We start from the raw sequence: 27,380 nt of genomic DNA, 5'->3' as shown, positions 1-27,380 counted from the left end.
CTTTCTTGTGTTTTTTCCTTTTGTTCTAATATGTTTAATATGATTGTACATGTATAGTGCATAGCAGATTGTGTGCCATCTTGGGAAGGAGAGATGGGAGGAAGAAAAAAATTTGGAATTCAAAATCTTATAAAAGTGAACGTTGAAAACTGTCTTCACATGTAATCAGAAAAAAATAAAATACCATTAAGTGGGAAAAAATGTTAAAAATATTTTTAAAAGACTATATAAATGGAAGCTATTGTTCAGAGCTGAGACTAGATATATAAATGAATGACCAAACTGAAAAAAAAAAAGTAGAACTGACCAAATGTAAAAGGAGGTACAAAAGTTCTCTGGAGAAAATAATCCCTTAATTAGAATTGAGGGGCAGCTAGGTGGCACAGGGAATACAGCACCAGCCCTGGAGTCAGGAGGACCTGAGTTCAAATCCAGCCTCAGACACCTGACACACTAGCTGTGTGACCTTTGGCAAATCACTTAACCCCATTGCCTTGTCTACCCTACTCCAAAAAATAAAATAAAAATTAGAATTGAGCGAATGGAAACTAATGACTTTATGAGAAATCAAGAAACAATAAAACAAAACCAAAAGAATGAAAAAACAGAAGACAGTGTGAAATCTCACTATCAAATGGATCCAGAAGAGATAATTTTAAAATTATTGGACTTCCTGAAAGCCATGATCAAAAAAGAGCCTAAACATCATCTTTCAAGAAATTATCAAGAAAAACTGCCCTGATACTCTAGAACCAGAGAGTAAAATAGAAATTGAAAGAATCCACCAATCACCTAAAAGAGATACCCAAATGAAAACTCCCAGGAATATTATAGCCAAATTCCATAACTCCCAGGTCAAAGAGAAAATATTATAAGCCAGAAAGAAACAATTCAAGCCACAGTCAGGATAACACAAGATTTAGCAGTTTCTACATTAAAGGATCAGAGGGCTTGGAAAATTATATTCCTGAGAGCAAAGCAGCTAAGATTGCAACCAAGAATCACCTACCTGACAAAACTGAGTATAATTCCCCGGGAGGGAAACAGATATCCCAATGAAATAGAGGATTTTCAATCATTCTTGATGAAAAGATCAGAGCCAAATAGAAAAGTTGACATTCAAATACAAGATTCAAGAGAAGCCTAAAAAGGGAAATAGGAAAGGGAAATTATAAGGGACTTAATAGGGTTAAAACTGTTTACATTCCTACACGGGAAGGTATACTTATAACTCATAAGAACTTTCTCATTTTTAGGGCAGTTAGAAGAAATAGAAACTGACAGAGGTTACAAGTGTGAGTTGAATATGAAGGGATGATATCTAAAAAAATAAAATTAAGGATTGAGAAAAAGGAATGTACTGGGAGACAGGGAAAGGGAGAGGTAGAATAAAGTTAATTATCTCACAGAAGAGGTAAGAAAAAGAGTTTTTACAGGGAAGATGGGAGAGGTGTGGGGGGGGACACTTGAACCTTACTCTCATAGGAATTGGCTCAAAGAAGGAATACCATACACACTCAGATGGGTGTGGAAATCTATCTTAGCTACAGGAAAGTAGGAGGGGAAAGGGATAATAGAAGGGGAGAGGTGATAGAAGGAGGGCAGATTAGGAGAGGTAGTAAAAAGGAAAACATTGTTGAGGAGGGACAGGATGAAAAGAGAGAATAGAAGAATCGGGGGAGAGAAACAAGATGGAGGGAAATGCAGTTAGCAATCATAATTATGAAAAAAATTTAAGCAAGTTTCTCTGGTAAAGGCCTCATTTCTCAAATATATTTTTAAAAACTGAGTCAAATTTATAAAAATAATAGCCATTCTGCAGTTGATAAATGATCAAGAAATATGAATAGGCAATTTTCAGATAAAGCAATCAAAACTATCTATAGCCATATTTTTTAAAGTGTTCTAAATCATTATTGATTGGAGAAATGAAAATTAAAACAATTCTGAGGTGCTACTTCACACCTATTAGATTGGCTAATAGGACAGAAAAGGAAAATAATAAATGTTGGAGGGGATGCAGAAAAATTGAGACATTAATGCACTGTTGGTGAAGTGTGAACTAATTCAACCATTCTGTGAAGCAATCTGGAATTATGCCCAAAGGGCTATAAAACCATACATACCTTTTACCAAGCAATACCACTGCTAAGTCTGTATCCCAAGAGAGATAAAAAAGGAAAGGGACCTATATGTACAAAAATATTTCTAGCAACTTTTTTTCTGGTGGCAAAGAATTAGAAATCGAGGGGATGCCCATCAATTGGGGAATGGCTGAGCAAGTTGTAGTGTATGATTGTGAAGGAGCACTATTGTACTATAAGAAATGATGGGCAAGATGCTCTCAGAAAAACTTGGAAAGACTTACATGAACTGATGCAAAGTGAAATAAGTAGAACCAGGAACATTGTACCCCGTAAGAGCAACATTGTAAGATGATCAGCTGTGAATGACTTAGATATTTTCAGCAGTACAACGATCCAAGACAACTCTGAAGGATTTAAGATGAAAATTGCTATCCAGCCCCAGAGAAAGAACTGATGGTGTCTGAATACAGATTGAAGCACATTTTTAAAATTTATTTTTCTTGACAGTTTTTTTGGTCTCTCTTTTCTTTTACAATATGACTAATATGGAAATATCTTTTGCATGACTACACATGTATAACCTTGCTTGCCTTCTCAATTAGAGGGATAGGGAGGGAGGAAGGGCAGAATTTTGAACTAAAATTTTTTAAAATGACTGTTTAAAATTGTTTTTTACATTTGGAGAAAAATAAAATACTAAATAAAAGAAAAGAGGGAGAAAAAAGAGTATCAGTTTGGTAGTTGTGTGGAGGATGGATTGGTGTGGCTCTTGGACCAGGGTGGTGGCTGTGTAAGTGCAGAAGGGGACAAACCTAAGAGATGTGAAAGAGGGACATTTGGCAAATGAATAAGGAATCAATGACACCGAGGCTACAAACTTGACCAGGATGTGGTTCCCTCCATAGAAAGAAAAGCTCAGAAGAGGGTTGAATTTGAAGGGAAAGCAAATGAGTTTGAGATGCCTATGGAACACCTAGTTTGAAACGTCTAATAGGTAAGGATGTGGGACCAGAGTTCAGGAGAGACTTGGCTAGATGTATCTGGTAGTCAATTGCATTAGGTGATGAGGTAATAGAATTTAGAGACTAGGGAGGGCCTAGGACAGCACTCATTTGATGCTGGTTAGGATTTTTCAATAATAACTTGTTTTATTAAGATTAATACATCTTGGGGTGGCTAGGAGGCACAGTGAATAGAGCACTGGCTCTGGAGTCAGAAGTACCTGAGTTCAAATCCAATCTCAGACACTTAACACTGACTAGCCATGTGACCTTGGGCAAGTCACTTAACCCCAATTGCCCTGTCCTCCCCCCTCCGAAAAGCAAAAAAAAAATTTAATACATCTTAAGATTTGTTTTTTAAGATGAATAAATTTTATTTTTAACAATATTGATAAAACACAAAGTATACTTCCTAATACAGGCAATTAGGTGGTGAAGTGGATAGAACACTGGGCCTGAAGTCAGGAAGCCTCATCTTCTTGAGTTCAAATCCGACCTCAGACAATTACTAGCTGGGCAAGTCACTAACCCTGTTTGCCTCAGTTTCCTCATCTGTAAAATGAGCTGGAGAAGGAAATGGCAAACCTCACTCCAGTATCTCTGCCAAGAGAACCCCAAATAGGGTCATGAAGAGTCAGATACAACCTCCTCTCTACTTCCTAAAAACCATTCAGCAAAACAACACAGAACTGCATTTGTTATTGATAGCATCTGATAAATCCTTGTGGTACTTACTTCCAGAGAGTTGTTTCACAGTCTCTTACTAGGTTTTGTACAAAAATACTCACTTAAAAAAGAAAAAAACCATTTCCAATGAATGTATTATCATTTTCAGGCAGAGAGGCCGGGTGATGTGGTAGAGAAAGCCTGACCCTGGGACCTGGAAGCCTTGGGATCTTGTCACTGATCTGTAGTCTCTTGGGTAAGGTCATTTCCCTGTGAAGGCCTCTGCTCAACTCATCTTTAAAATGAGGTTTATCTCCACAGTCCTCCAAGGTCCATTCCAGTTCTAAGATTCAATGATCCCATGACATTTCTCAGCCTAGGAAGGGAGGAGGTAAACTGGGCTTTCCCTCTCACTTTATAGCTGAGAGAGCAGAGGTAGCTAACTTGCCTGTTGGATGTTGGTGGTAAGGGCAGTTTCTGATCTAAGGAAGGTATCCTACCCCTCAGCCCTAGGGAGCTTAGCATCAATCAGTGCAAGGGACAAGACAGTGACATAAATTTCAGTGCCAGCTAATCATTAAGGGCTGCGGATAAACGGGTAATCAAGGAGAACTTCCAGAGTCTTCAAGATAAGAAGGCACTCAGCTTGGGGAAGACTGGTGTTGGGTTAGGCAGAGGCCTTGGGAGTGCTAGTCACAGGGCCATGAAGGGATCTGCCAGGAGGGGAGCTCCGGAGGGAGGTAAGACGGGCATCTCTGCTAATGTGAGCAGGACCCCATTGGGAATGGGAGTGAGGTCAGAGATAGAGGACAATGGTTTGAGAAGAGGACACATGGTATCTTGATCGGATTTCTTCGGCCAGCTGACCGAAGCGCTTGATATTACCTGGGAGTTCCCCCCTAGGCCTTGACAATGAGTGTGTTTATCACCTTGGAAGGCACAGAAATCCTGGTCCTGAAAAGATGTAATCAGTGCCGGAGAAATTTTAGGGCTGGGAGAAGCAAGGTTGGGGAGCCACCTGGTGGTGGTAAGAGGCAGGTGCCAGAGACAAATCTAGGATGGACAACAGAACTTGAGAATGGAAAGGGATCAATCAATAAAGGACATTTAGACCAAATGTCTCATTTTATAGATGAGGAAACCAAGGCCTAGAGGTTCAGTGACAGCTAACATCCTACTGGAATCAGTCCTGACCTGCTTCACCACAGCCTTCAGCCCCGATGTTGCTGAAACCCCGCCACGGACCTCAGACCAGATTCATCTTTGGAACTCACACCCTCGGAGGTGCCATCCTGATTGGGGAGAAACCACTTTGTCTGGCAGCCACCACGTTTCTCTCCATACAGCCTGCCATCGGCCCCGCCAAAGCACCCTTCCCCATCCCATCACCTCCTTTGGGAACAGTAATAAAATCAAGACCACTGATGCTTCTAAAAAAGTGTCACCTTCTGCAGCCCTATGACTTCTCCCTCTCTGAAACCCCCGGAGCCACCACACCCCTTTATATGTGATCTCCCTCCTGTGGGAGTGTAAGCTGATTGAGGGCAGGAACCCACTTGCTTCTTCATTTGTACCCCTAGTGCTTAGCACAGTGCCTGGCATGTAGAAAGCCCTTAATAAAATACTCTTCATTTTTTCATTCACTCCTCCTCTGGGTGAGTTGCTGCCCTCGACCTCCATTTGAGGAAGTACCCAAGTCAATGCCATGCTCGCTTCTGCCCTGGCTCAGCCTCTGACTCCCTAGACTTTTCCACTTACTTTCACCTTCCTTCTCCTGCCTTTTCAGACCCCTCCTATGTGGTATCTTCTCCCATTTAGAGAGGAAGCAGCTGGAGGGCAGGAACTGTCTTTCTTTTTGCTTGTATTTGTATTCTCATTGCTTAGAACTGTATCGGGCACATAAGTAAGTACTAATAATAAAAATATATCTCTCTTATATTTCTTATCAGGGCTCTATGGTTTTCAAAGGCCTTTCCTATCCATTAATCTACCATGGATCCACAAAGATTTGCTGTGTGACATTTGCTGGAGTCCACAGGACCTCATTGCCTTTGGCATTAGCCTGAGGTAGGGGCCCACGGGGTGTTCTAGGATGACCAGCACCTCTGGTGTGAGGACTTGCCAAGCCCTGGTCAGAGCTGCGCATCCACTTTGGGGTCCACCTTTCCCCCAACGCTCATGCACCAGGAGGCTGTTGCATGTGCAGTGGCCACACCTCCGCAGACTGGCTAAACCAGGGTGAGGGTAACTGAGAGGCCTCAAACCCATCGGTGAGCTAAGGGAATGTCTACCCAAGCATGTGAAGAATTCCCCCAGCAGAATGGGCGGATATGAACAATTTGTTCTGACAGCCATGAAGTCGGCCAAAGCAGAGGCTGCAGAGGGCTTGGAGCCTGGTCAGACGTCAAAGACGCCAAGGTCTTCCACTGCGTCCTGGGCCATGGACAGACTTTGACCTTGCACTGGACTTGAATGACTCTGGAAGACAAAGTGAGGCTGAGGACTTCACTTAAATCCAAGTCATGTCCAAGTCAAGACTGCACCCCATGATGTCTCTGGTCCTCTGACAATGCAGGACAAACAAACAGCAACAACAGACTGGGGGAGGGCCTGAGCAAGAATTAGGATGCCCATTCCACAAAAGAGGAAGCCACAGCTTAGAAAGAGGAGGCATCAGTAGCAGACCCAGGGCTCAAAGCTGGACCCGCACTCATTTCCCACATCAGGGTGTGCAAATGAGCCTCTCCAAGCTAGCAGGGCCCGAAGTCGGGCTCTCTGCTAGGGAGGACACAGCTCCTAGTGCTCTGTGAACAGGCTTCCTCCCCTGGGTGGGGGCAGGGAGCCAGGATAAAGCCAGGAAGCAGGTGAGAGGATTTAGGGCCAAAAGGGCAAACGTCTGCCTCCACCTCCATGTGCTGCCAGGGAAGAGCCTGGGCAGGATAGTTGGTGGACTCACTGCTCCAGAGGACTGACTATGAGCATGAGGGACAAGAGAGACACCTGATAAACCCGGTCCAAATGTGGCAGAGTTCGGGGCTGGGTCAGGCAAGTGGCCCGAGTTCCATACTCAGAGGCTCCACCATCGCTCTTGCCTCTCAAAGCAAGAAAAGCATCCCTGCCCCTTCCTCCCAGGAGCAATGCCACCGGGCATGGTGAGGTGAGCCCTTGATCTGGAGCTGAAAGATATGGGCGGGCATCGGAGGTAAACTGCCTTATTACCTGCGTGACTGTGGCAAAGTCACTTCCCTCTTCCCTCAGCTCTAAAGTGAGGGGTTAGACTAGATCTGCTCTAAGGTTCCTTTCCGTTTTAATTCCACGATCTTAGGAGGTGATGTGGGAAACATTTTGGTATGGTAAAAAGTAGCTCAACCCGATCAAAAAATCCAGTGTCAGAGCTGAAAGAGCCTGTAAAAACACAGTGAGGCCCAGAGAGGAGACATCTCCTGGCTTCCACACCAAGACCTCCCTTGTAACTTCAGTCACGCCACCTTGCCTAGAATAAATTTCCCAGTCTAGAAAGTGGAGAACTCCTGGCTACCCACCCTACTGGTCAGAGGTGTCATAAGAATCAAATACATCCTTCTGGTAGGTCATGATCTCATTGAGGAATTTTTCCAAGGCAATGCCCCAAGTTCTTAGGGCCTCACTCTCTGGGGGCCAGCTGGTTGTCAGAGCCTTGGAACTGGGGATTCAGATATGATTTAGGAAGCTAAAGAGGGAAGTAACCCATTAATCACCGTCCTCAGTCTTCTCTGAGCCAGAGATAAGATGGGTGTGTTAGGAGCAAAAATAAACAGAGAGGACTGGGGTTAAGGATCCAGCTTCCCTGGGAAGCCCTCAGACTGCTCTGCTGGGATGTGCCCAGGACCCGGGCCTATTCTTCATTACCCTTGGGGTCTTCACTCCTGACCTTCACCTTCTGCTTGGCTTCCTGTTTAGCCTTTACTGGAACCAAAAAAAAAAAACAAACCTCAGGGAGGACCAAGGGAAAAGAAGAGTGGGTTTGAAGGGGATGCAGGAAAATGGAAAGCAAAGGGAGAAAGTGAGGGAAGCCGCCCACCTCCAGCAATGCTGATGGGATCCTTCGTGAGCAGGACAGGACTGGAAGAGACAGGGCAGGGCAGCAGGAAGAACAGGGGGGCTGGGGAGTTAAGGACCCAGGGTCGAAGCTCAGCTCCTTACTCCCTGAATGAGTCTGGGTCTGTCGCCTCACAGAATCTCAGAACTGAAACAGGCCTCAGAGCCAATCGATGAACAAATACAAGAAGTGCCTGCTGGGTTCCAGGGATCGTGCTGGCGATACGAAGAGAAAATCTTAATAGTCCTTGCCTCCCGAGGAGATCACATTCCACAACAGCTGGGACTGTGGAGTGCTTTAAGGGCTACAAAGAGATTTGCAAATATTATCCCATCCAACCCTAATGACAACTCTAGAAGGCGGGTGCCCTACAATCCCCATTTTACAGATAAGAAAACTGAGGCCCTGTGCCCACCACTGAATGCAATAATTCTTTAGAGGCAGTTAGGTGGCGAAATAGAGCACTGGGGCCTATCAGAAAGACCTGAGTTCAAATTCTGCCTCAGACACTTATTGCTGTGTGACCCTGGGCAAGTCATCTGGCCTCGGCTTGCCTCAGTTCCCTCCTCTGTAAAGTGGAGATCATGACGGCACACATCTCCCCAGGCTGTTTTGAGAATCCGATGAGACACCATTTGTAAAAGGCACTCAGCACTGTGCCTCACACAAAGTAGGCACTGTATAAATGACTCTTCCTTTCCATTTCCCTTCCCCTTTGCCATCTGATGAGGGCAGAGTGCCAGGGGACCTCTCCTGACTCCTTTATTCTGGATGCCCTGCCTCTCCTGATAATAGCCTAAGATGGCAGTAGTCTTAGGGGCTGTCATCTTCCCTGGACTGGGGTTTCCTCATCTATAAGATGAGGGGGTCCAGTCAGGCAACCTGGGATTTGTGGGTGTCAGAGTCAAGAGGGACTTTGGACAGGACACAACGTGTCAGAGCTGCAAGGGGCTGGGGAGACAGACAAGTCCAACTCCTTGCTTTTATAGGTGGGGCAGCTGAGGCCCAGAGAAGGGGAGATACTTGACCACAGTCACCCAGCAGACCCAGAACCTTGGACTTCCAAGCCCTGTGGCTGCCTCTGGGGCCTGGGGAGGGAGGCTGTACCCCAGCATGGATATTTGCCAAGCTTGCCCACGTAAGACCCAGCTTTACTCTTGTGATGACAGGAGGGTGGGAGATGGGAAATGAGGAGATACGGCTCTTAGGGCTGGTGAAGGATGCCAGATAAGGAGGAATTGGGGAAGATGGGACAGACCTTTGTCTAAAGTTCCCATGGGCAGGAAGAAGCAATTGCTGGAGCCTTTGTTAGAAGGTAAGGAGGCTAAGCCTAAAACCACCTCCAGGCTCCGGGAAGAAAGATGGGGAATTCCAGATTCTTGGCTGAAAAACCTTGACATAGGCAGATTATCAGTAAGCCTGGGCCTTATCATCTTTCCCAAACCCTGCTTCCCACACAAGTCCCTGAAGCCTTCCAGTAAGTGGAAGAGAAACTTCCAGGTGTCTCTGTGTCCTCCTGGTGACAAGGGAGCCCTAATGTCTCCTTCCTCCATGCTGAAGGCTACAAAACAATCTCTGGCTTTGGTCTCCAGTCTCCAAGGAGAGCTGTGACCAGGACCAAGGCTGCTCATATAGCCCTTTTGGGCTGAAGGCTAATGGGAATTTTACTTTGAAGGGGCAGCCATGCTGGAGACAGAGAGGGGGAAAAGTCACCCCACTTTGAGCAAAGACACCCCAAAACTGTGCCACCCCCATCATAGGATCATAGGGACTTCAGAGGGCCAACGACTTTAACACTCCCATTTAACAGATGAGAAAACTGGGACCCAGGGAGTGAAGGGCCTTGAGCACACAGGGAGTAAGCATCCAAGCAGGACATGAACCCAGACTATAGATCCAAAGCTTTTCCCATGCACCCAATGCTGCTCCACAGCCCGTGATGAAAGGGGGAGAGGAAGGATCTTTAGCAATGCCTCTGGGAGGCCACTCTTGGAAGGAACACTCTGAGACCCTCTTACCTAGACTGGGGCAGAGCCCTGCCCCTGGTATCAGCCTTACATGGGGACGGAGTATGGATGGTTGTGGGGAGTTCTTTACCACTGCTGGAAAGACCCCACACACACCTCTCCACCACCATGAGGGGGCTCAGGAGACTTCTCTTCAGAGCAAGCTGTATCTTTTTGAACTGGTATCTCTAGAGCCCAGGCTTCCCAAGATGCTCCCTGCAGCCAACCTATCCAACCCCCCGCCCCCCATTTGGAGCTAGGCCATCCCTTTAGTCCCTTCCCTAACTTAGTGCATCAGCTCCCCCAGGGTCCCATCTGTTCTCCCCAGGACTCAGCAGAGTCCCACCTTGGGCAGAGAGAAATCCCCGCCACTGGAAAGCTTCCAGGGGCTAATGAAGAAGGAGGAGGCGGGGTCAGACTGACTACTTAAGAGGGGTCTCCAGAAGGGGCTCAGAGAGAGACAGGAAAGGGGAGCCTCAGCTGCTGTAGGGTGGCTGCGTCAGAGGGCGAGAGCTATGAAGGAAGACGCCCTCCCTCTCCCCCTCGACCTCCTCTTCCTCTTCCTCCTCTTCCTCTTCCAAGGCCAGGGTAGTTGGGGTAAGTTCCCTGTCTTCTGACCCATTGAGTGATGTTGTCCCCAGAGTGCTGGTACCGCCTTTATCTCTGATCGGCCTTGTGGCCCTCAGCAAGTCACCAGGGAGTAGGGGAAAGGAGGTAAGTAGGAGACCCGAGTTCTGTTCTGCTCCTTCCTGACCTTAGGCCAGTTACTTAACCTCTCCCATACTTGGCTTCCTCATCTAGACTGATCTCTATGGCCCCAGCAAGTTCCTGAGCCTATGATCCTAACTCATACCCCCTCTCTGGGCCTCAGTTTCTCTATCTGAAAAATTAGGGTTTAGATACACAGGGCATTTTTATTTGCTCCCTCGTTCATTTGTTCATTTATCTCCAAGGTCTCTCCCAACTCAGACATTCCATACTTTGGGTTCTAAGGTCCCTCCCAGTTCTTATAGACTATGTTCCCAGCCAGCCCGGCTCTGATCTTCAAACATTCTTTCTAGCTCTGACATTCCATGTTCTAAAGCCCCTTGAAGCTACAGAACTCTGTGGGTTGGATCCATGATTTGTGTCTGGGGGCCCTGGGGTTACAGAGTTGGGGTACAGATCAGGATCTCCGATCCCACCAAATGATGGTGGAAGGAGTGAAGGGGATGGGGGAGGCAATCAAGTTAACCACCCAACCGTAGGGCCACAGATGAATGGGAACTCCCTCATTTTACAGAGGAGGAAATTGGCTCAGTGAGAAGTGATTTGTGCAAGGTCCCAGTTAGTTGGCATCCACTGCGCCTTGATGTCCCTGGGAATGTGTGTGTGATGTCAATGGTAAAAGCAATTTGACATCAAGGGGTCTGGGGGTTAAATCCTGACTCTTTGACCTGGTGAAAACCACTTTCCTTCTCTGGCCTTGAGTTTCCACATCTGGAAAATTAACATCTCCAGTCTCTTCGGGCTCTAAGTCCAATGTGTTAGCTGATGCTAAGCCCTGAGCCCAGCTCCCTGCCCGCCCCAGAGCCCCTCCTCTTCTACCTGTTCTCCTTAGGGGAGCCTGGGAAGGCAGAGAACCCTTTGCGAGTGGAGCCGAAGCAGCCAGTGGTCCAAGTGGGAGGTTCCATTCAGCTCCGATGCTCTCTGGCCTGCCCTCAGAAGGAAGCCACAGTACAATGGAAGGGGCTGGATACCAGCCTGGGTCACGTCTCTTCAGTACCAGGCCTCAGCGTCCTCACCATCCCCGAGGCCACATTCTCTATGGACGGGATCAAGGTGTGTACCAGCACATGCCAAGGCAGGACCTACCAGAACAAAGTCAACCTGCTGGTATACGGTAAGTCCCATCCTGGCAAGAAAGCTGGGCAGGCACAAGGGCCCCTGGCAGGAAACAGAGCCAGCAGGGCCCCAGCTCTGCCCCAGCTACCCAGAGCTGACCCTTGGCCAATCCCACCTCCTCTCTGCAGTTTAGCTTTCCCCACTAAAGAATGGGCAGGGTAATCGAGCCTATTGGGAGTACTGGATCCAATAAGCAATGAGGAAGTTGCATGAACATAAGGGTTAATTGATTACTGCTAATGACCCAGGCTGAGCAGAGACAGGAGACCTGGCTCTGATCCCAACTCACTGTGTGGGGGCCGAGCTTGGGGCGGGCCCCTTCCCTTTTATGTGCCTCAGTTTCCGTATTTGTAAAATGAGAAAGTTAAGGCTAGTTAATTTATTATGACCTTTCCAACTCTAAGATAGACAGAAATTGAGAGAAAAGAAGCCAAAGAGAAACAGACAGAAAAGCAGAGATTAAAAGGAGGGACAAGAAGCCCCTAGGTGTCACCATAGTGCACAGAGCACCAGCCCTGGAGTCGGGAGGACCCGAGTTCAAATAAGACCTCAGACACTTACTAGCTGTGTGACCCTGGACAGGTCACTTAACCCTGATTGCCCCCCCCCCAAAAGTGACAAGGGGCAGCTAGAGACACAAATAGCTAGAATCCAGGACCATTCCTCATCAACCTCACTGACTTTTTCAGCTTTTCCTGACAAACTGGAAGTGTCCCCAAGCACCCTGGTCCCTGGGCAAGGTGCCACCCTGGTCTGCTCAGCCCGAGAGGTCTTCCCTTATGACAGTCTGACCTTCACCTGGTACCGGGGCGATGAGAAGCTGGGAGGACTGCAGTCCTTGGACGGGGAGATGGGACTTGAGCAGGAGGCAGAGACCGGGGAGGAGCTGGAGGTATACTGGGTCACTGAACGCTGGGCCCTGCCGGCGAAGCTTGTGACCCTGGGACCCGAGTTCCGCTGCCTGGTAGAGATGAAGCTGGAGCAGCAGGTTTTCAACCATAGCCGGGCCATAGCTGGTGAGTCCTCCACTCAACTCCCGGCCAGCCCAGGCCCTTTGGACTCAACCCCCTCCTCCAGGCCCACCTGGAAGCATTCGCCTTCCTCCCAAATTCTGGGCACTCATAACATTTGCCTGACCTGGTTTGAGACCCTTAGGGAGGGACAATGTCTCCTTCCTTCCTCTGGAAAAGGATCTCTTCCTTCCCTCCAGCAGACCCATGCCCCATTTCTCTTAGTGGGGGGATGGGGAGGAAGCAGCCACTCATTAGGTTGGGGGAAGGGTACTGAAGAACAGCCTTCTTCCTCAAAGCAGTAAAAATACCCCCCTTTCTTTTCCCAGTCATTTCCAGGATGACATCCCCAGAACCAAGCACCCCTCTGCCAACAAAGACCACTGCGGGGCTGGCTCTGCCCGCCTCAGAAGCCTCTGCAGTACCAGGTTACAGTCCCAGCGTCCCTGACACCACAGCCCTCCCCCTAACTTTGGGCCCTGGGTCTTCACTATCCCCTGCCTCAAAACCCAGCTCTACTTATCCTTGCCTCCCCAAGATCTTCCCATCCTGGGAGCCAGGAGACAATGGGGGGGCCCTGAAGTTAATATGCCAGGCAGACTGTGAGCCTGGGGCATCGGTGCACTGGATTCAGGCCCCAGGCAGGCTGGCAGACTACCAGAGACAGGAGGCTGGGACTCAAGCCACCCTAATCCTACTGCATCCAGGGCCCCACAACAGGGGACTGTACCAGTGCCAACTTGAACCTGGGGGCCAAAAGGACAGTTATTACCTGGACACGTCCATCTGTGAGTCCTTGTGGGATGTCAGGGCAAGGCCTGTGGGGAGGGAGGGACAGTGACAGGGGAGAGGGAGCAGAGCTTGGGCAGGCTGAGAGGTTCATCCCTCATGGAACCCCATTTCCTTTCCCAGGGTCTGATAGGGAAAAAATAGACAACTCAGCAACCCTATGGACAGGTGGCTGCATGCTGGGGCTGATCCTCTTGACCTTCGTATCTTACCGCCTGTGGAAATGGCTCAGGGCTAAGGACTCTGCCAGTCCCCAAAACTGCGCCCAGATGTGAAAGCACACTCTTGCCACAGCCCCAGTTAAATACAAAGCTCTGGATCTTTGCCAGCTTCCAAGGCTGGAGAGTGGGATCCTTGGTTTCTGCATGGCCCAGTATAAGAAGTGGGGAGGCTATCCCCCATCCTGAACCCCGGGAATGAGGCGACCCTGCACCTCCCCTGGGTCTGCCAAATGGACACAGGGAAAACCAACTGCCTGCCCCCAAAGGACCCAGGAAACTGGCTCCAGCAGCTTTTCCTGTGGCTACACAGAAGAGGCTGGGTAAAGGCAGTTTGGGGAGGTCTCCTCTCAACTGGGTCACATCAGATGGCTCTTCTCTGGGCCAGGGGGGAGGATGGAGGCAGGGAGGCTATCCTGATCACCCCAAGGATCTGACTAATAAAGAACTCATCTGTGTGTGGAGCTGCTGCTTGTGCTCAGTGAGAGTCAGACAGCTCAGACTGTCAGAGCCGGGAGGGGAATTAAAAGAAAGACAGCCAGGAGTGACTGGGCCCTTAGAGATCACTAATCCACATTTAATACAGAGGCAGAAGTAAGAGGACCACGGTTCAAATCCTATCTCTGATACTTATTAACCCTGTGACATGGGTAAGTCATTGGACCTAGATGGAGCGGTCGATAAAGCGCCAGGCCTGGAGTCAGGAAGACCTGAGTTCAAATGTGACCTCAGACAACTACGGGCTGTGTGACCCTGGGCAAGTCACTTAACTTTGGTCTGCCTCAGTTTCCTCAGCTGCAAAATAGGGATAATAGTAGCATCTACCTCCAAGTGTTATTGTGAGGCTCAGATGGTCTTTGTAAAATGCTTGGCATACTGCCTACACCTCATAAATCCTTGCTTCCTTCCTTCCTTTGGCCTCATTTTCCTCAATTGTATTGAGGAAAGGACCATCAAAAGGATGAGGACCCCTCTAGCTCTAGATCCAGGATCCCACAAGTCCCTATATAAATGCAGCAAGTTGTCTCTTGAGTGCTCGCCGTGTGCTTGGCACTGAACAGAACCAACTCCCTGAATCCCAGCCCACAGGGAGCTAACGTTCCAAGGCTGAGGGGAGCACGGGGACACGGGGACACGGCTTAAATACAAACTAACGGGGGTGGGAGCGGGGCAGGGAGGACCAGCAGTTCTCTGGATCCACAGAACCCTCCCACTGGGCCTCACCAAGACTGGGAAGGGAGTGAGGGGCTCCTTGGCACAGAGGTGAGGAAGGACTGCTGCAGCCTCCCCTCCTCAAATGTCTCCCCACTATAATCCAGCCTCCACAGTGACTAACGTGATTTTCCTGGTACACAAGCAGAGCATCTGAAAGCCCTGAAGCACGGTGGGGACGTGGCCCAATATGCTCTTGGGGAAGGGGGCCTGGGAGGCCTTGGAGAAGAGGTTTGGAGCAGGGAAAGCCTGGAGGTGGGGAGATTGATAAGGAAGTGACTAAAGAAGTCCAAGTGAGAGGTAGTACTAAGCGTCTCCACTAGGGCCACAGCCCTGTGAAGGAGATAAATGGACAAAATCTGACCAGTGATTGGATGGGGCAGCTAAGGAGAAGGAACTGGCAAGGACAGCTCTGAGGTCTCAAGCCCGGTGAAAAGGGTTTGGACAAGGAGAGTCTGGCCACAGGTGGAGAAGTCTAGCCCATGAAAGGTAGAGGGGAGATCACAGGGCTAGAGGCCTGGGGGACCTGAGGGGGTCAGAGAACACCAGCTGGGAGGAGGAAAGGACACAGTGAGGGGGACAGGTCTGGAGTCCAGTGGAGCTGGGCCTTCATACGGACTTCACATTGGAGTATCTCCTTTCCTCCTTCTCTTTGCTCAAACCCAGTTAAACCCAGGAATAGCAGAAGGGCCAGGAAGAAAGTCTAAATTACCCAAAGATGAGGAAACAGGCCCAGGGGGAGAGTCTGCTGAGATATAAGCTCAGCATCAGAAACTACCACTGTGAGCTGGGGAAGATTCAGTCTCAAAGCAAAGGGAGGGCTTCTCATTAGTGGGATTTTTTTTAAACCAAATGTTTATTGATATCTTTTTTTACATTTCCTACCTTTGCCAATGTATCCCAACCGACCATCTCTGCCTGGAGGGCCATCCTTTATAATAAAGAATTAAAATTGAGGAATAATTATAATAGCTCAACAAAACTAACCAGTATTCCCCCAGAAGTCTGGAGTTCCATGCAGCACTCCCCTCCATGCTCCTCCACCTCAGCAAAATGTGAAGGGCAGCTGTCTTCTCACAGCTCTTCTTGGAGGCCAAGCCCAGGCATTATCATTTCAGTGATGACAGTACACGAGGCAAGGAGCTGTAGCCACCACTTTGACACACAAGGTAGCATATGTTATCACGAGATACTTCCAAAGGAACAGGCTGGCTGGGGAAAGCCCTGGGCTAGAAAGAGAAAATACAGTAGACCTGGAGCTGGTCCAGGCCCTTCTTTTGGGGAGCATGTACCCATAGGCAAGACCATTTCTCCTAAAAATGAGTGTCAGATTGAATGACCAAGGCTGAGGGGAGCACGGGGACACGGGTACACGGCTTAAATACAAACTAACTGGGGTGGGAGCGGGGCAGGGAGGACCAGCAGTTCTCTGGATCCACAGAACCCTCCCACTGGGCCTCACCAAGACTGGGAAGGGAGTGAGGGGCTCCTTGGCACAGAGGTGAGGAAGGACTGCTGCAGCCTCTCCTCCTCAAATGTCTCCCCACTGTAATCCAGCCTCCACAGTGACTAACGTGATTTTCCTGGTACACAAGCAAAGCGTCTGAAAGCCCTGAAGCACGGTGGGGACGTGGCCCAATATGCTCTTGGGGAAGGGGGCCTGGGAGGCCTTGGAGAAGAGGTTTGGAGCAGGGAGAGCTCCTGGTCAATGGGAAAGTAGGAGCAGAGACATTCCCCTACTCACTTCTCCTAGAGTAGTCTAAAATCACTTCCTCCAATTTATTGGGAGAAGAAGAAAGGGAGCGATAGATTAGGATAAATTATCTCATATAAAAGAGGCAAGAGAAAACTGTTACAAAGGAGGGGAAGAGCAGGAAGGTGAAAGGGAATGGGACAACTCGTTGAATTTGGCCTAAGGAGGGAATAACATACACACTCAATTGGGTATCTTACACTACAGGAAAATAGGGGGTAGGGGATAAGAGGGGGGAAGATAGAAGGGAGGGCAGATTGGGGGAGGGGGTAGTTAGAAACAAACATTTTTGAAAAGGGACAGGGTCAAAACAGAAAATAGAGTAAGTGGGGGGTGGGATAGGATGGAGGAAAATATAGTTAGTCTTTCACAATATAATTACTATGGAAATGATTTGGGTAACTACACATGTACAATCTATATTGAACTGCTTATCTTCCCAGTGGAGGTGAGTGAGGAGGGAGGAAGGGAAACGAATATGGAACTCAAAAGTTTTAAAAACAAATATTTAAAAATGTGTTTTTTACATTCAAGTGGGAAATAAGATATACAGGTACTGGGGTACAGAAACCCATCTTGCCCTACTAGAAAGTTAGGGGGGTGAAGGGGGAGGATATAAGAGAGAACAGATTGGGGGAAGGGGTATTCAGTAGGCTTGCTATTTTGGGGTGGGGGGTAGGGGAAAGATGGGGAGGGAAAAAATTGTAACTCAAAATCTTGTGGAAATGAATGTTGAAAACTAAAAATAAATAAATTTTAAAAAATAAATAAAAATTTTAAAAAATTAAATCACTTTCTCTACTCCCCACACACACCCGTGACCTGAGGAGGAAGCATAATTCCCACTGGCCATAATCATCCATGTCAAAAATGGCAATAAGTTCCTCAGCGTAACGTGAAAAAACTTGAGTTAATTTCCTGAACTACTGGCTGCTCTTTGTGAGTTTCCCAAAATGCTAAAAGTAGAGTCTCCATTCTGAGTAGGAGACCATACCCTGGCCCTGAGGAAGCCCTCATTACTAGGTGAGCTAGGTCTGTTCTTAGTGCCCAAGAGGGTGACATCCACTGTTGTCAGAAATGCACCGGTCTGAGGGGCAGATGGCAGAAATCCCCCCTGCCCACCCACCAACAGTGTCACCTTAACAGGATGTCCCTCCAGTCCAGAAATGAATACCTGGGGAACTGAGATGAGAGTCCGTCACCGTCTCATGCCCTAACGTCTAAACCACATTCTCAGAGTCTGGAAATGGATCCCCAACAGAGTGTCCTCCCATTCCAAACTGAAATGGACCAGAAACCAAGCCCGGGAAGAATCGACGATTTCATGCCAGTAACTACTAAGTGGCCAGGTATGGGGCTAAGTGCTGGCAGAGGAACAGAACAGGCCTTGTTCTGATGGAGCTCTCAGTCTATGGAGCAGATAACTTGGAAACGCTAATGTACAAACAAGGCACTGGAAACACCAACGAAGGGAACAGGCTTCCTACAGGAGGTGGGATTTTAACTGGAGACTGAAGGAAGCCAGGAGGCAGAGATGAGGGGGCAGCAGTGCGGGCACGGAAGATGACAAATGACATGCCCAGGAACAGTAAGAGGCCAGTGTATGTGCCGGAGGCACAGGGTTGGGGGTGGGGCATGCTAAGAAAACTGGAAAGGCCTTTCAACACCAAACAGGCTTTTATACTGGATCCTGGAGATGACAGAGAGCCACTGGAGTTTACAGAGTGTGGGGGCACTGGGGTGGGAGGGGCCCTTGGTCAGAACTTTACTTAGGAAGATCATTTTGGCAGGGGAGTAGAGGATAAACTGAGGCAGGAAGTCAGCTGGCTATGGCAAGAGTCCAGGCATGAGGTGATGAGTTTGCTCTAGAGTGGTGGTGATGTCAGGAGAGAAGGGGGCATATATGGGAAATGTTACATAGGTAAAATCAACAGCACTTGACAATTAGATTAGGGGGTGGGGGATAAGAGACAATGGTGAGTCCAGCGATGACATGTGGGTTCAAGCCTGGGTGAATAAAGACAGTGGGACCCTGAACAGTCATGGGGCAGTTAGGAAGAGGGGAAGGTCTGGAGGGAAAGAGAATGAATTAAGTTTTGGACATGTTGAGTTTAAGGTGCCTTAATATAGATAGCTCAAGATAACCAAAAGGGAGCTGGAGATTCAAGACTGGGGATCCGCAAGAGAGGTTAGAGACAGATACACAGACTTGAGAATCATCGGCACAGAGGATAATTGAATCCACAGTAGCTGATAAAGTCACCAAGTGAAACAGTATAGAGGGAGAAGAGAAGAGGGCCCAGGACAAAACCCTGTGGAACACCCACAGAGGGTGTGACCTGGATAAAGATCCAGCAAAAAAAGTCTGAGGAGCAGTCAGATTGGTAGGAGAACCAGGAAGGAGCAGGGTCACAAAAACCTAAAGGGAAGAGGGTGATGGACAGTACCTAAGGCTGCAGAGAAGTCAGGAAGCTTAAGGATTGAGAAAAAGTCATGTGATTTGGCAACTAAGAGACCTTCAGTAACTTAGTTGAGAGCAGTTTCGGCTGAATGATGAAGTCAAAAGTCAGACATAAAGAGTCAGGAAAAGAATGAGAGGAAAAGAGGTGGAGGCGTCTATTCTATAGATGTCCTTTTTAAGGAGTCTGGCCACAAAAGGGAGGAGAGATACAGAGTGACAGCCTTTTGGGATGGATGGATCAAGTGAGGGGTTTTTCAGGACAGAGGCCTTGTAGGCAGTAGGGAAACAACCAGTAGAGGAAGGGAGGATGAAAATAAGCGAGAAAGTGGAGATGACAGGCAGGGCAATCTGCTCAAGGAGACTAGCCGGAATGGGTTACTTGTTCCCGATAGAAGCATAGCTCTAGGTAATGACTGGTGGCTTTCCCAGACTCCCACTCCATCTAGGACTGATTCCAGCCAAGATTCACTTTTCTCCTTGACCATCTCACTAGTCCAGGCCATCACCACCCTTGTAACTTTCCAAATAAAGATGTCCTTTCCTGACCCCCACTCCCTACCATGGCATGTCAGCTCCTCCTCACAGCAGACTGCCTTTGAATCTGTACTTGTATTCTCAGTGCTTGGCACACAGTAAGCACTCACTGCTTTTTCATCCATTCAGAGCCTCATACCTAGCATTTGCTAAGAAGTTGCCTAAAAGTTTTCTTCAGTATTTGCTGTGTGTCTCTTTTCTAATACTCTAGACCAGGGTGTCTCCCTCAGACTTGGGGCTCCACAAGGGCAAGGGCTGTCTCTTCCCTCATAAATGGGGCTTTCACAAGGCAGACACCAAGTCCACCCCACATACCAGAGGCTTCCTGGGGAAAAGGGCTCTTTCCCTCCCACCTCGAATCTAGGGCAGGGGCTATGACATCTGCAAAAATGTGTCTCCATAAACACAGAGGCTGCCTCTCAGTTACACCTAAGGCTCTCTGAAGCAGAGACCACGTCTAGCTCCTGGAATTGACACTCCCATTAAGCAAAAAAAAAAAAAAAAAAGGTCGTCTGGACCTCGGGGAGGGGACACAGACACAAATACTACAGGTATTTGGGTTCTGTCGTCCAGAACAGAGTCGTGTTCCAGTCTCAGACAGGTGGGAAGCTGAGCAGATTTTAACAATAATAATAATAATAAACAAAAACCAGCCTTCCAGGCCGGTTTCCAAGCTGGGTGTCAGAAGTCGGAGGCACAGCCAGAGAAGCCCGCGTCTCTGGCAACCAGGAGCAGTCGTTGCTAAGGGGAGGGCCCTCCGCCCACACTCAAGATGGCGTGCCAACAGCGTCATACCAGGAACAGCTTTCCCCAGCAAGCCTATAGGGAGGCCAGTCTAGTGTCTGGCAAAGGTCATCCTGGGGGCCTGAGCCCATAGTCTCCGCCTCACTGGAGAGGATTTAGGTTGGAGGCAGCGTCTCTTCACTGACACCAAGGCTCTCTGTAACCCACCTTTGCACCCAAAGCGCTGGCGACGACGATGCCGCCAGCAGCCAACGTGGCTGGCACACCGCTTCCTGCACCGCCCCGTGCCAAGATGGTGGCGCTTCCGGCCCCTGGTCGGCCCGCAGGCAAGATGGCGGAGAAGCGGCGGCCCACGGCGCCGGTGGCGGGGGCTTCAGAGGCTCGGCGGGCGAGCCCAGCACGGGGCCTGGTTACCGAAAGCGAGGAGGAGTTCCTGCGGCAGGCCGGGGTGACGGCCATGCTCCGCGCAGCGCTGCTCAAGGTGCTGGAGGCGCGACCCGACGAGCCGCTCCCCTTCCTGGCGCACTACTTCGACAACCTGGGCCTGCGCTCGCCAGCCAACGGCGGTGCTGGGGAGCCCCCGGGCCTGCTTCTCCTGCAGCAGCAGCGCATCGGCCGCGCCCTGTGGCACCTGCGCCTGGCTCACCACTCCCAGAGGTGCGGGGGTCGGGCCGGGCGGGTAAACCGACCCACGGACCCACCGAGCGGCTGGGCCGCAGCCTTCGTAGACTACAAGTCCCAGCGTCCTTCATGCGTCACGGGGCATGCTGGGAATAGTAGTCTCCGACATAGACATACACACCCCTTTCTTTCCCCCCTCCCCCTTTGGGTGTGGGCGGCGCGCTGCATGTTGGGCCTTGTAGTCTTTCCCTGCCAAGACGTGGAGACCGACCAGACTTCTATGAAACTAATCCCAGCCCTTAGACTCCCAGGCGAAGCTTAGAACCTAGGACGTAGGATGTCAGAGTTGGGAGGGACCTTGAAGGTCTCAGTCTAAGCCTTTCATTTTACGTGGGAGGCCCAGAGATGGTCTCACGTTACCGAACAGCCCCAGAAAAAGGACCTTTGAGGTTGGGTAGTGAGTGTGGAAGGTGGGGGAAGGGAATCCCGGGGACAGCATCCCAGGGTTCTAGCCTCAGCTCTAGTCTGAGCAATGCATTTCACCACTCCAGGACTCAGTTTTCTCCTTTGTATAATAGGGATAATTAGATTTTCCCTGCCACTGATAAAACACTAGTGACTTAAATGCCAGGGGTCTTCCCTGGGCCCTAGTTTCTCCATCTGTAAAATCATAGATTTGGACCAGAAGAGGACCTTACAGATAATCTAATCCAATCCTCTCATTTTCTAGATTTTACAAATCCAGGCCTAGAGAATTTGAGTGACACATACAAGGTCACACAAGTAGCAGTAGGTGGCAGAGCCTGGTTTAAAACCCAGGTTCCTCTCTGCCTTTGGAACCAGCCTGCCTTCCACTCCCATGATGCTTTATGAGTCATTAGATGTTAGGGTCTCCACTCCCTACTTATCTTACAATTCTATCTTTTTTCTTGATTCCCACAACGAACTGCCACACAGCCACTTTAGTACTGGAATGAAAAGCCAGGCCTCCTGACTCCATCCTCCCAGCTTGCATTGGCCCTTTTTCAGCTCTGAATGAACAGACTGTTAACCCCAGGCCTCTTGTTTCTAAGAATGGTTTGCCTCTAAAATGCCAGGAGTGTAATTTTGCACTCAGGAGGGAACCATATACATACCCCAGTTTTTATTATTACCCTTTATTGTTTTAAGATCCAATCATCATTGTTTTGTATTCTGGAACATCTTTATACCCTTACCTCATTCATCTTCCCAATAATCTAGCAGATGACAAATCCCTTTAAGCTGACTTTACACAGAAACAAAGCCTGGGTAGGAGGGAGGAGCAGATACTGGGTCAGACAGGAACCTGTCTGGGAACCTAAGTCCCCCTGGATCCTCTCCCATTTCTCCAGAGAACAGCTCATTAGCTTTTTTGTGGCCCAGAAGCACAGTCCCCTCCCACCATTGTGCCAGGGCAGTGGGGCTCCGACTAGCATTTTCTCCTTCCCTTTCTGCCTTTCCTGCCAGAAAAGGAGGGGAAGTGGAGAACACTGCCACAAACACCACTCTCCTCTGGAGGCCACATCAGCGCGAATAAGGGGGTGTCAGCATCAGGTTTGGAAAAAGGTTCTGGACTGGGAGGCACAGACCCGACTTGCTGGGTAACTTTGAGCAAACCTGCTCCCTTTTGTGGGCCTCAGGGCTTTGAACTAAGGTCCCTTCCAGGTGTGATTTTCAGCAAATTCAACAAACCATCCTATATATGCGATGCAGAGGAGTGTGCTAGGCACTGGACATACAGAAACAAAATGACCCAATCTTTGACTTGAAGGGGCTTGTACTCTACTGGGGGGGGGGGGGAGCAGAGCCAGGATATGACATGACCAGAGATCAGTGTAACATAAGGAATGGAGGGGGCCGAGGAGAGTTCAGACAAAGTACTTAAGTGGTAGGGAGAAAATCATCAGAGGGTTGGGGAGAGTGGGGGACATTGGGGAGAGAGGTGCATTGATTAGGAAGAAGTGTATGGAAGGAAGCCAAGTTCAGAGGACAGCCAGCAGCCCAGGTCCAGTTGACTGAGCACAGAGGAGGAGTTGGGGGGGGGGGGGGGGGGGATGTGAATTAATGGTGGAAAGATGGTCTGGAGCTAAATCCCAAAAGGCTTGAAATGCTAGATTGGAGAGTTTAGATGTTATCCTCCAGGCAATAGGGAGCCATAGGGGGAGTGATAGTCAAACCCATACCTGAGGAAAATTAGTTTGGTAGCTGCCTGATGACTGAAGAAGAGAGAGACAAGCCTGGGAGGCTATTGAGTTGTCTGAGTATAAGGTGTTGGGGAGTCGAGCTAGACTACTACCCCGCTGTCACATAAAGAAAGGGATGGGGACAGCTAGATGGCGCAGTGCCCTGGAGTCAGGAGGACCTGAGTTTGGATCCGGCCTCAGACACTTAACACACACAAAACCTACCTGTGTAACCTTGGGCAAGTTACTTAACCCCAATTGCCTTCCAAAAAGCAAAAAAAAAGGGGGGGGGATGGAAGAAGGAGATGTGATGTTAGAAGTGCTAAGTATTAATGCCTGATCAGCTCATTGGGGTGGGGAAAAGGCAGATACTTCCCAAACACTGGAAGGATGCTGGTACCCTCGACGAAAACTGGGAAATGTCAAGGAGGGACAGGTTTAGGGACAGAGGAACAGGCAGCCAATCTGGCCTGAGGGTTCGAATCCTGTCTCTGTCACGTGTCTGGGTGATCTTGTAAGACATTCAGTTCTTGGGGTTCCAGCTAGATAACTTCCCTGGTCCCTTCCAGCTCCAAACCTATGCTCCTGTGATGAGTTCAGTTCTGAGCCTGTTGGAGATGCTGAAAGGCCATTCAGGTGGAGACATAGGACTGTGCAGAGAAGGGCTAATAACTCAATATAGACTTAGTCATTCGTGGCCAGGGGGAAGGGCTGGTGAATAAGCCCATGGGAGGAGATGAGATCACTGAATGGAGAAGGAAAGGTAGCAGTAAAAGTAAGATTTTAAACAAAAGTATCATTGAGTCACCATATATTTAGAGGTCTCTTCTAACCTGTCACTTTGTGGTTCCATCCTTTTTCTACCTCATCTCAACTGCATGAGCCAGTCCCATTATTTACTCTGACGTCTAGGCCCTTTGTGAGGAAAGAAAATCCCACGGCGCTCTGGGAGACAGAAGTGGCTGTCAAGGGAGCAGGCGTAGGGGTAGTGGACCCCACTGGGCCACCACCAGCCCCTTCTGGCCTCCCCCAGCGGGGTGGCTTCACAGAACAGCAGAAGAGCATAAGGGGAGAGGAATCCTCTAGCGACAAGTGGGAAGAGTCCGTCTGGCGGATTGTGAGCTTCCTGCCCCAGTGCTATTGGTTAGGCGAGCTTGGAGGGTGGCCAGAAGCCCTTCAGAACAGACATCCCCCAGCCCTGAACTGGAGGAGCCCCCAGGTCTGAGGTAACACAGGGACCTGCCCTCAGCCTGAAGGGGGAGAGAGGACATTTAGCAACCTGACATTTTAAAAAACCCAACATGGACTGGCTCCAGAGGAGCTCTGGAGCTCTCCTGAGCGCTGAGAAAGGGTCTGGGCCCTCAGGGGAAGCTTGTGCAGGCTGCTGGGAGGGGCTGGGTGGGACAAACATGGCGGTGGGATACTGGTGCAGAGGGACAGGGGAGGCAGGAGGACTCAAGTCACACACAGTTCACCTGCAGCTTTGTTTGCCCCCCCCCATCCTGCAGGACTGCCTTCAACAACAACGTCAGTGTGGCCTATGAGTGCCTGAGTGCCAGCGGCCGGAAAAAGAGGCCAGGCCTCGATGGGCGCACCTACAGTGAGCTGTTAAAGCGCATCTGCAGAGATGGGGAAGCCCCAGAGGAGATTGTGTCCCCCCTCCTGCGGAAGATCCAGTGCCGGGACCACGAGGCCGTCCCCTTTGACATCTTCCGCTATGGCATGCTCACCTGTTTTGTGCTTCTGGAGTTTGTGGCCCGGGCAGATGCTCTCTACGAGGTCCTAGATGACTCAGGCCAGGCTGACCGCCGGGTGTGCCAGGCAGTGCTAGACACCCTAGAGGGGGCCCTCTTGGCTGGTGATTTTGAAGCCCCCAGTCGATACCTCGAAGCCGGATCTCAGCTGGGCCCCGACTGCCTCGCTCTGGCCATGGACCGGGCCTTACTGGCCCGCAAGCCCAACTCGGCCATGCTAAGGGACGAGTTCCTGGAGAAAGCTGCTACCCTGTTTATTGCCAAGGTCAGGCCTGTGGGCTAACCCCAAAGCTGCCAAACCTTTCAGGGATCAACCCGGCCCATGTTATGGATTGGGATAGTGGGGATCAAAGGGCAAGGCTATCCCACCCTTCCTCTTGGCCCCTGATTCCACTCTGCCCTCAGATACCTCATTCCCTGAGCCCTCACTGGGAAAGGCTGTATGTCTGGCTTGGGAATTCCTAGGAGGACCTGGGCTGCTGGCAGCTCAGACTGCTCAGCTTCTCCCAGAAGGAAAGTGCCATGGCATGTTGGAAATGCCAGGGAACCTGACGGACTAAAGACCAGCTCTTTGTCAGCCCAAACTTATTCAGTCTCACTTCTTCTTGGGATCCAGCCTTGGGGAGATCAGCACCCTCTCTCTAGCCCCCGAAAAGCCTCTCCCTCAGGTGAGAATCAGAATCCAGGCGGTTTCCCACAGAGGCGAGGGCTCAGGTCCTGAGACCATTTTCTGGGCTGAAATTGGGAAATAAAGCTCCCCAATCTGCCCATGGCTCCATCCAGCTTAGCATTGAGGCCTGACTCTCCCCAGCTGTCCACCTGTGGCTTTCCCCTGCCTGCCACTGGTACCCTCTCTGCTCCTTGGGCTGGGGCTCCCATTTGTCCCAAGTTTCCATCTTCACTCTAATAAATTCTTTATAACCTCTCTCCACCACTGTCTCTATGGATGAATCAAGGCAGCCTTTTCCTCCCTGCTCTCAGCGTCAGCCGAAAAAATGAGCTTCCCTGATTGGGACAGAAGCTTCCTGTCCCCATCTTCCTTAAGTAGACGTCACTCAGCCCCAGGCAGGGCCTTTCATCAGACCTATAATTCCTTGAACTCCATTCCCTGGCCTGAGAGATGAGAAATGTTGACTTGGGTCTCTTGAGACAAGGTGGCCCTAACTAATGCTTTGTACAGGTTAAGAACATGGTCTTGGGGTGGGGGGGGGGGGAGGAGTCCAGACCACAAGCCTTACTCATCTCTCTCCTTCTCATCAGTTACCTGTGTTCAGGACTCACACACGGAAGCCAAGAGCCAGTGGGGCCTAGAGTCAGGCTGCTGGAGAAAGCCATGAAATGGTACCAACATACCAACTACAGATTCATGCTTGACCTTTGCTGGGCCCTCCAGTCCTGGGGCTTGCCTGGCCCGCTCTCCACTGTGGCTTCCACAGACCCCACCCCTTGTGCTCCACCCAGACATACTCACACATTCACACTTAGCAGATGAGCTCATCCAGCAGGAGCCGGAAGCTCCCTCATCTCTTTGCCTCCAGTCTCAGCAGGTCTCTCCCTCTATCCCCATCCTTCCTGTCTACAAAGGAGGGATGCTTCTGGCCAAGGCTAATGCTTCCTCCTATTCCTGACATCCTAGTTCATCCCACCTCCTCTGGAGACCTTGCTCCGTAAAGAATGCCCACTCTTTGGCACGTTCCAACTCTCCCTCTCCAATGAGAACACAAGCTTAGTTCTGCCCCATCCTTCAAAACAAAACAACTCTCTAGAAACCTTGCCTTCTTACCTAACTCTCCAGCAATCCCTTCTAACCTAACAGTCTGTAGTGGGTATTGTGAGCTAATGACCTGGGATTGGAGATGCCACCAGCTTTTCATACCCATTTCTCTTTCTTGTTGCCGATTGATAAACCAGCAATCACACCAAGGAGGGAAAGAATGGCCCAGCACAAAACTCTCCATCCAAATGTGGCCTATTGAAGGCTAGCCACAGCCAGCCAGGTCTGGGGTCAGACTGAAGGCGGCTCAGCACAGGGCTATTCCAAATGAGGGACACAGGCTTTCACAAAGAATCTGGTTTCTCTCTTGTTTTTACATCATTCCCATACACCTCCCTCCCCAGTAAGCTGACCCTTGTAACAAAGAATAAAAAGGGGCACACAGAACAGCTCTTCAAAGCTAACCAACCTATCCGTGTCCCCCAGCCATAGTCCCCCCCCCCACTCCGCCTCCACACAAAGTGGAGGAGGTGATTTTCCGAGCACCCTATTCAATCCAGGCCATTTTACAAAGGGAGACTCCATCGTTGATGTTTGCTGGTGAATAGTAGCATTTTTCTTCAAGATGTGTATCTCAAAGGTCA

At 49.6% G+C, this 27,380-nt stretch overlaps 2 protein-coding genes across 2 annotated transcripts; both read left to right on the top strand.

Annotated features, from left to right (window-relative positions):
* Positions 1-11,360: 11,360 nt before the first annotated feature.
* Positions 11,361-14,200, top strand: MADCAM1 (mucosal vascular addressin cell adhesion molecule 1). Its single transcript, XM_069063705.1, has 4 exons — positions 11,361-11,720; positions 12,412-12,738; positions 13,062-13,520; positions 13,645-14,200. Exons 1-4 carry the CDS (start codon positions 11,372-11,374, stop codon positions 13,794-13,796), a joined length of 1,287 nt encoding a protein of 428 aa, XP_068919806.1. The 5' UTR covers positions 11,361-11,371; the 3' UTR covers positions 13,797-14,200.
* A 6,220-nt stretch (positions 14,201-20,420) lies between these two features.
* On the top strand, positions 20,421-25,953 carry TPGS1 (tubulin polyglutamylase complex subunit 1). Its single transcript, XM_069102631.1, has 2 exons — positions 20,421-21,100; positions 24,777-25,953. The coding sequence occupies exons 1-2, from the start codon at positions 20,679-20,681 to the stop codon at positions 25,303-25,305; spliced, it is 951 nt and encodes a 316-aa protein (XP_068958732.1). The 5' UTR covers positions 20,421-20,678; the 3' UTR covers positions 25,306-25,953.
* Positions 25,954-27,380: the final 1,427 nt, after the last annotated feature.

The sequence above is a fragment of the Petaurus breviceps genome, unplaced genomic scaffold (genome assembly GCF_028583685.1).
Source record: "Petaurus breviceps papuanus isolate PSGF00001 unplaced genomic scaffold, PetGlider_PUasm1.0 103, whole genome shotgun sequence".
Classification (NCBI taxonomy): domain Eukaryota; kingdom Metazoa; phylum Chordata; class Mammalia; order Diprotodontia; family Petauridae; genus Petaurus; species Petaurus breviceps.
Note: the sequence above shows the minus strand (reverse complement) of the source record. Positions and strands in the feature narration are given on the sequence as shown.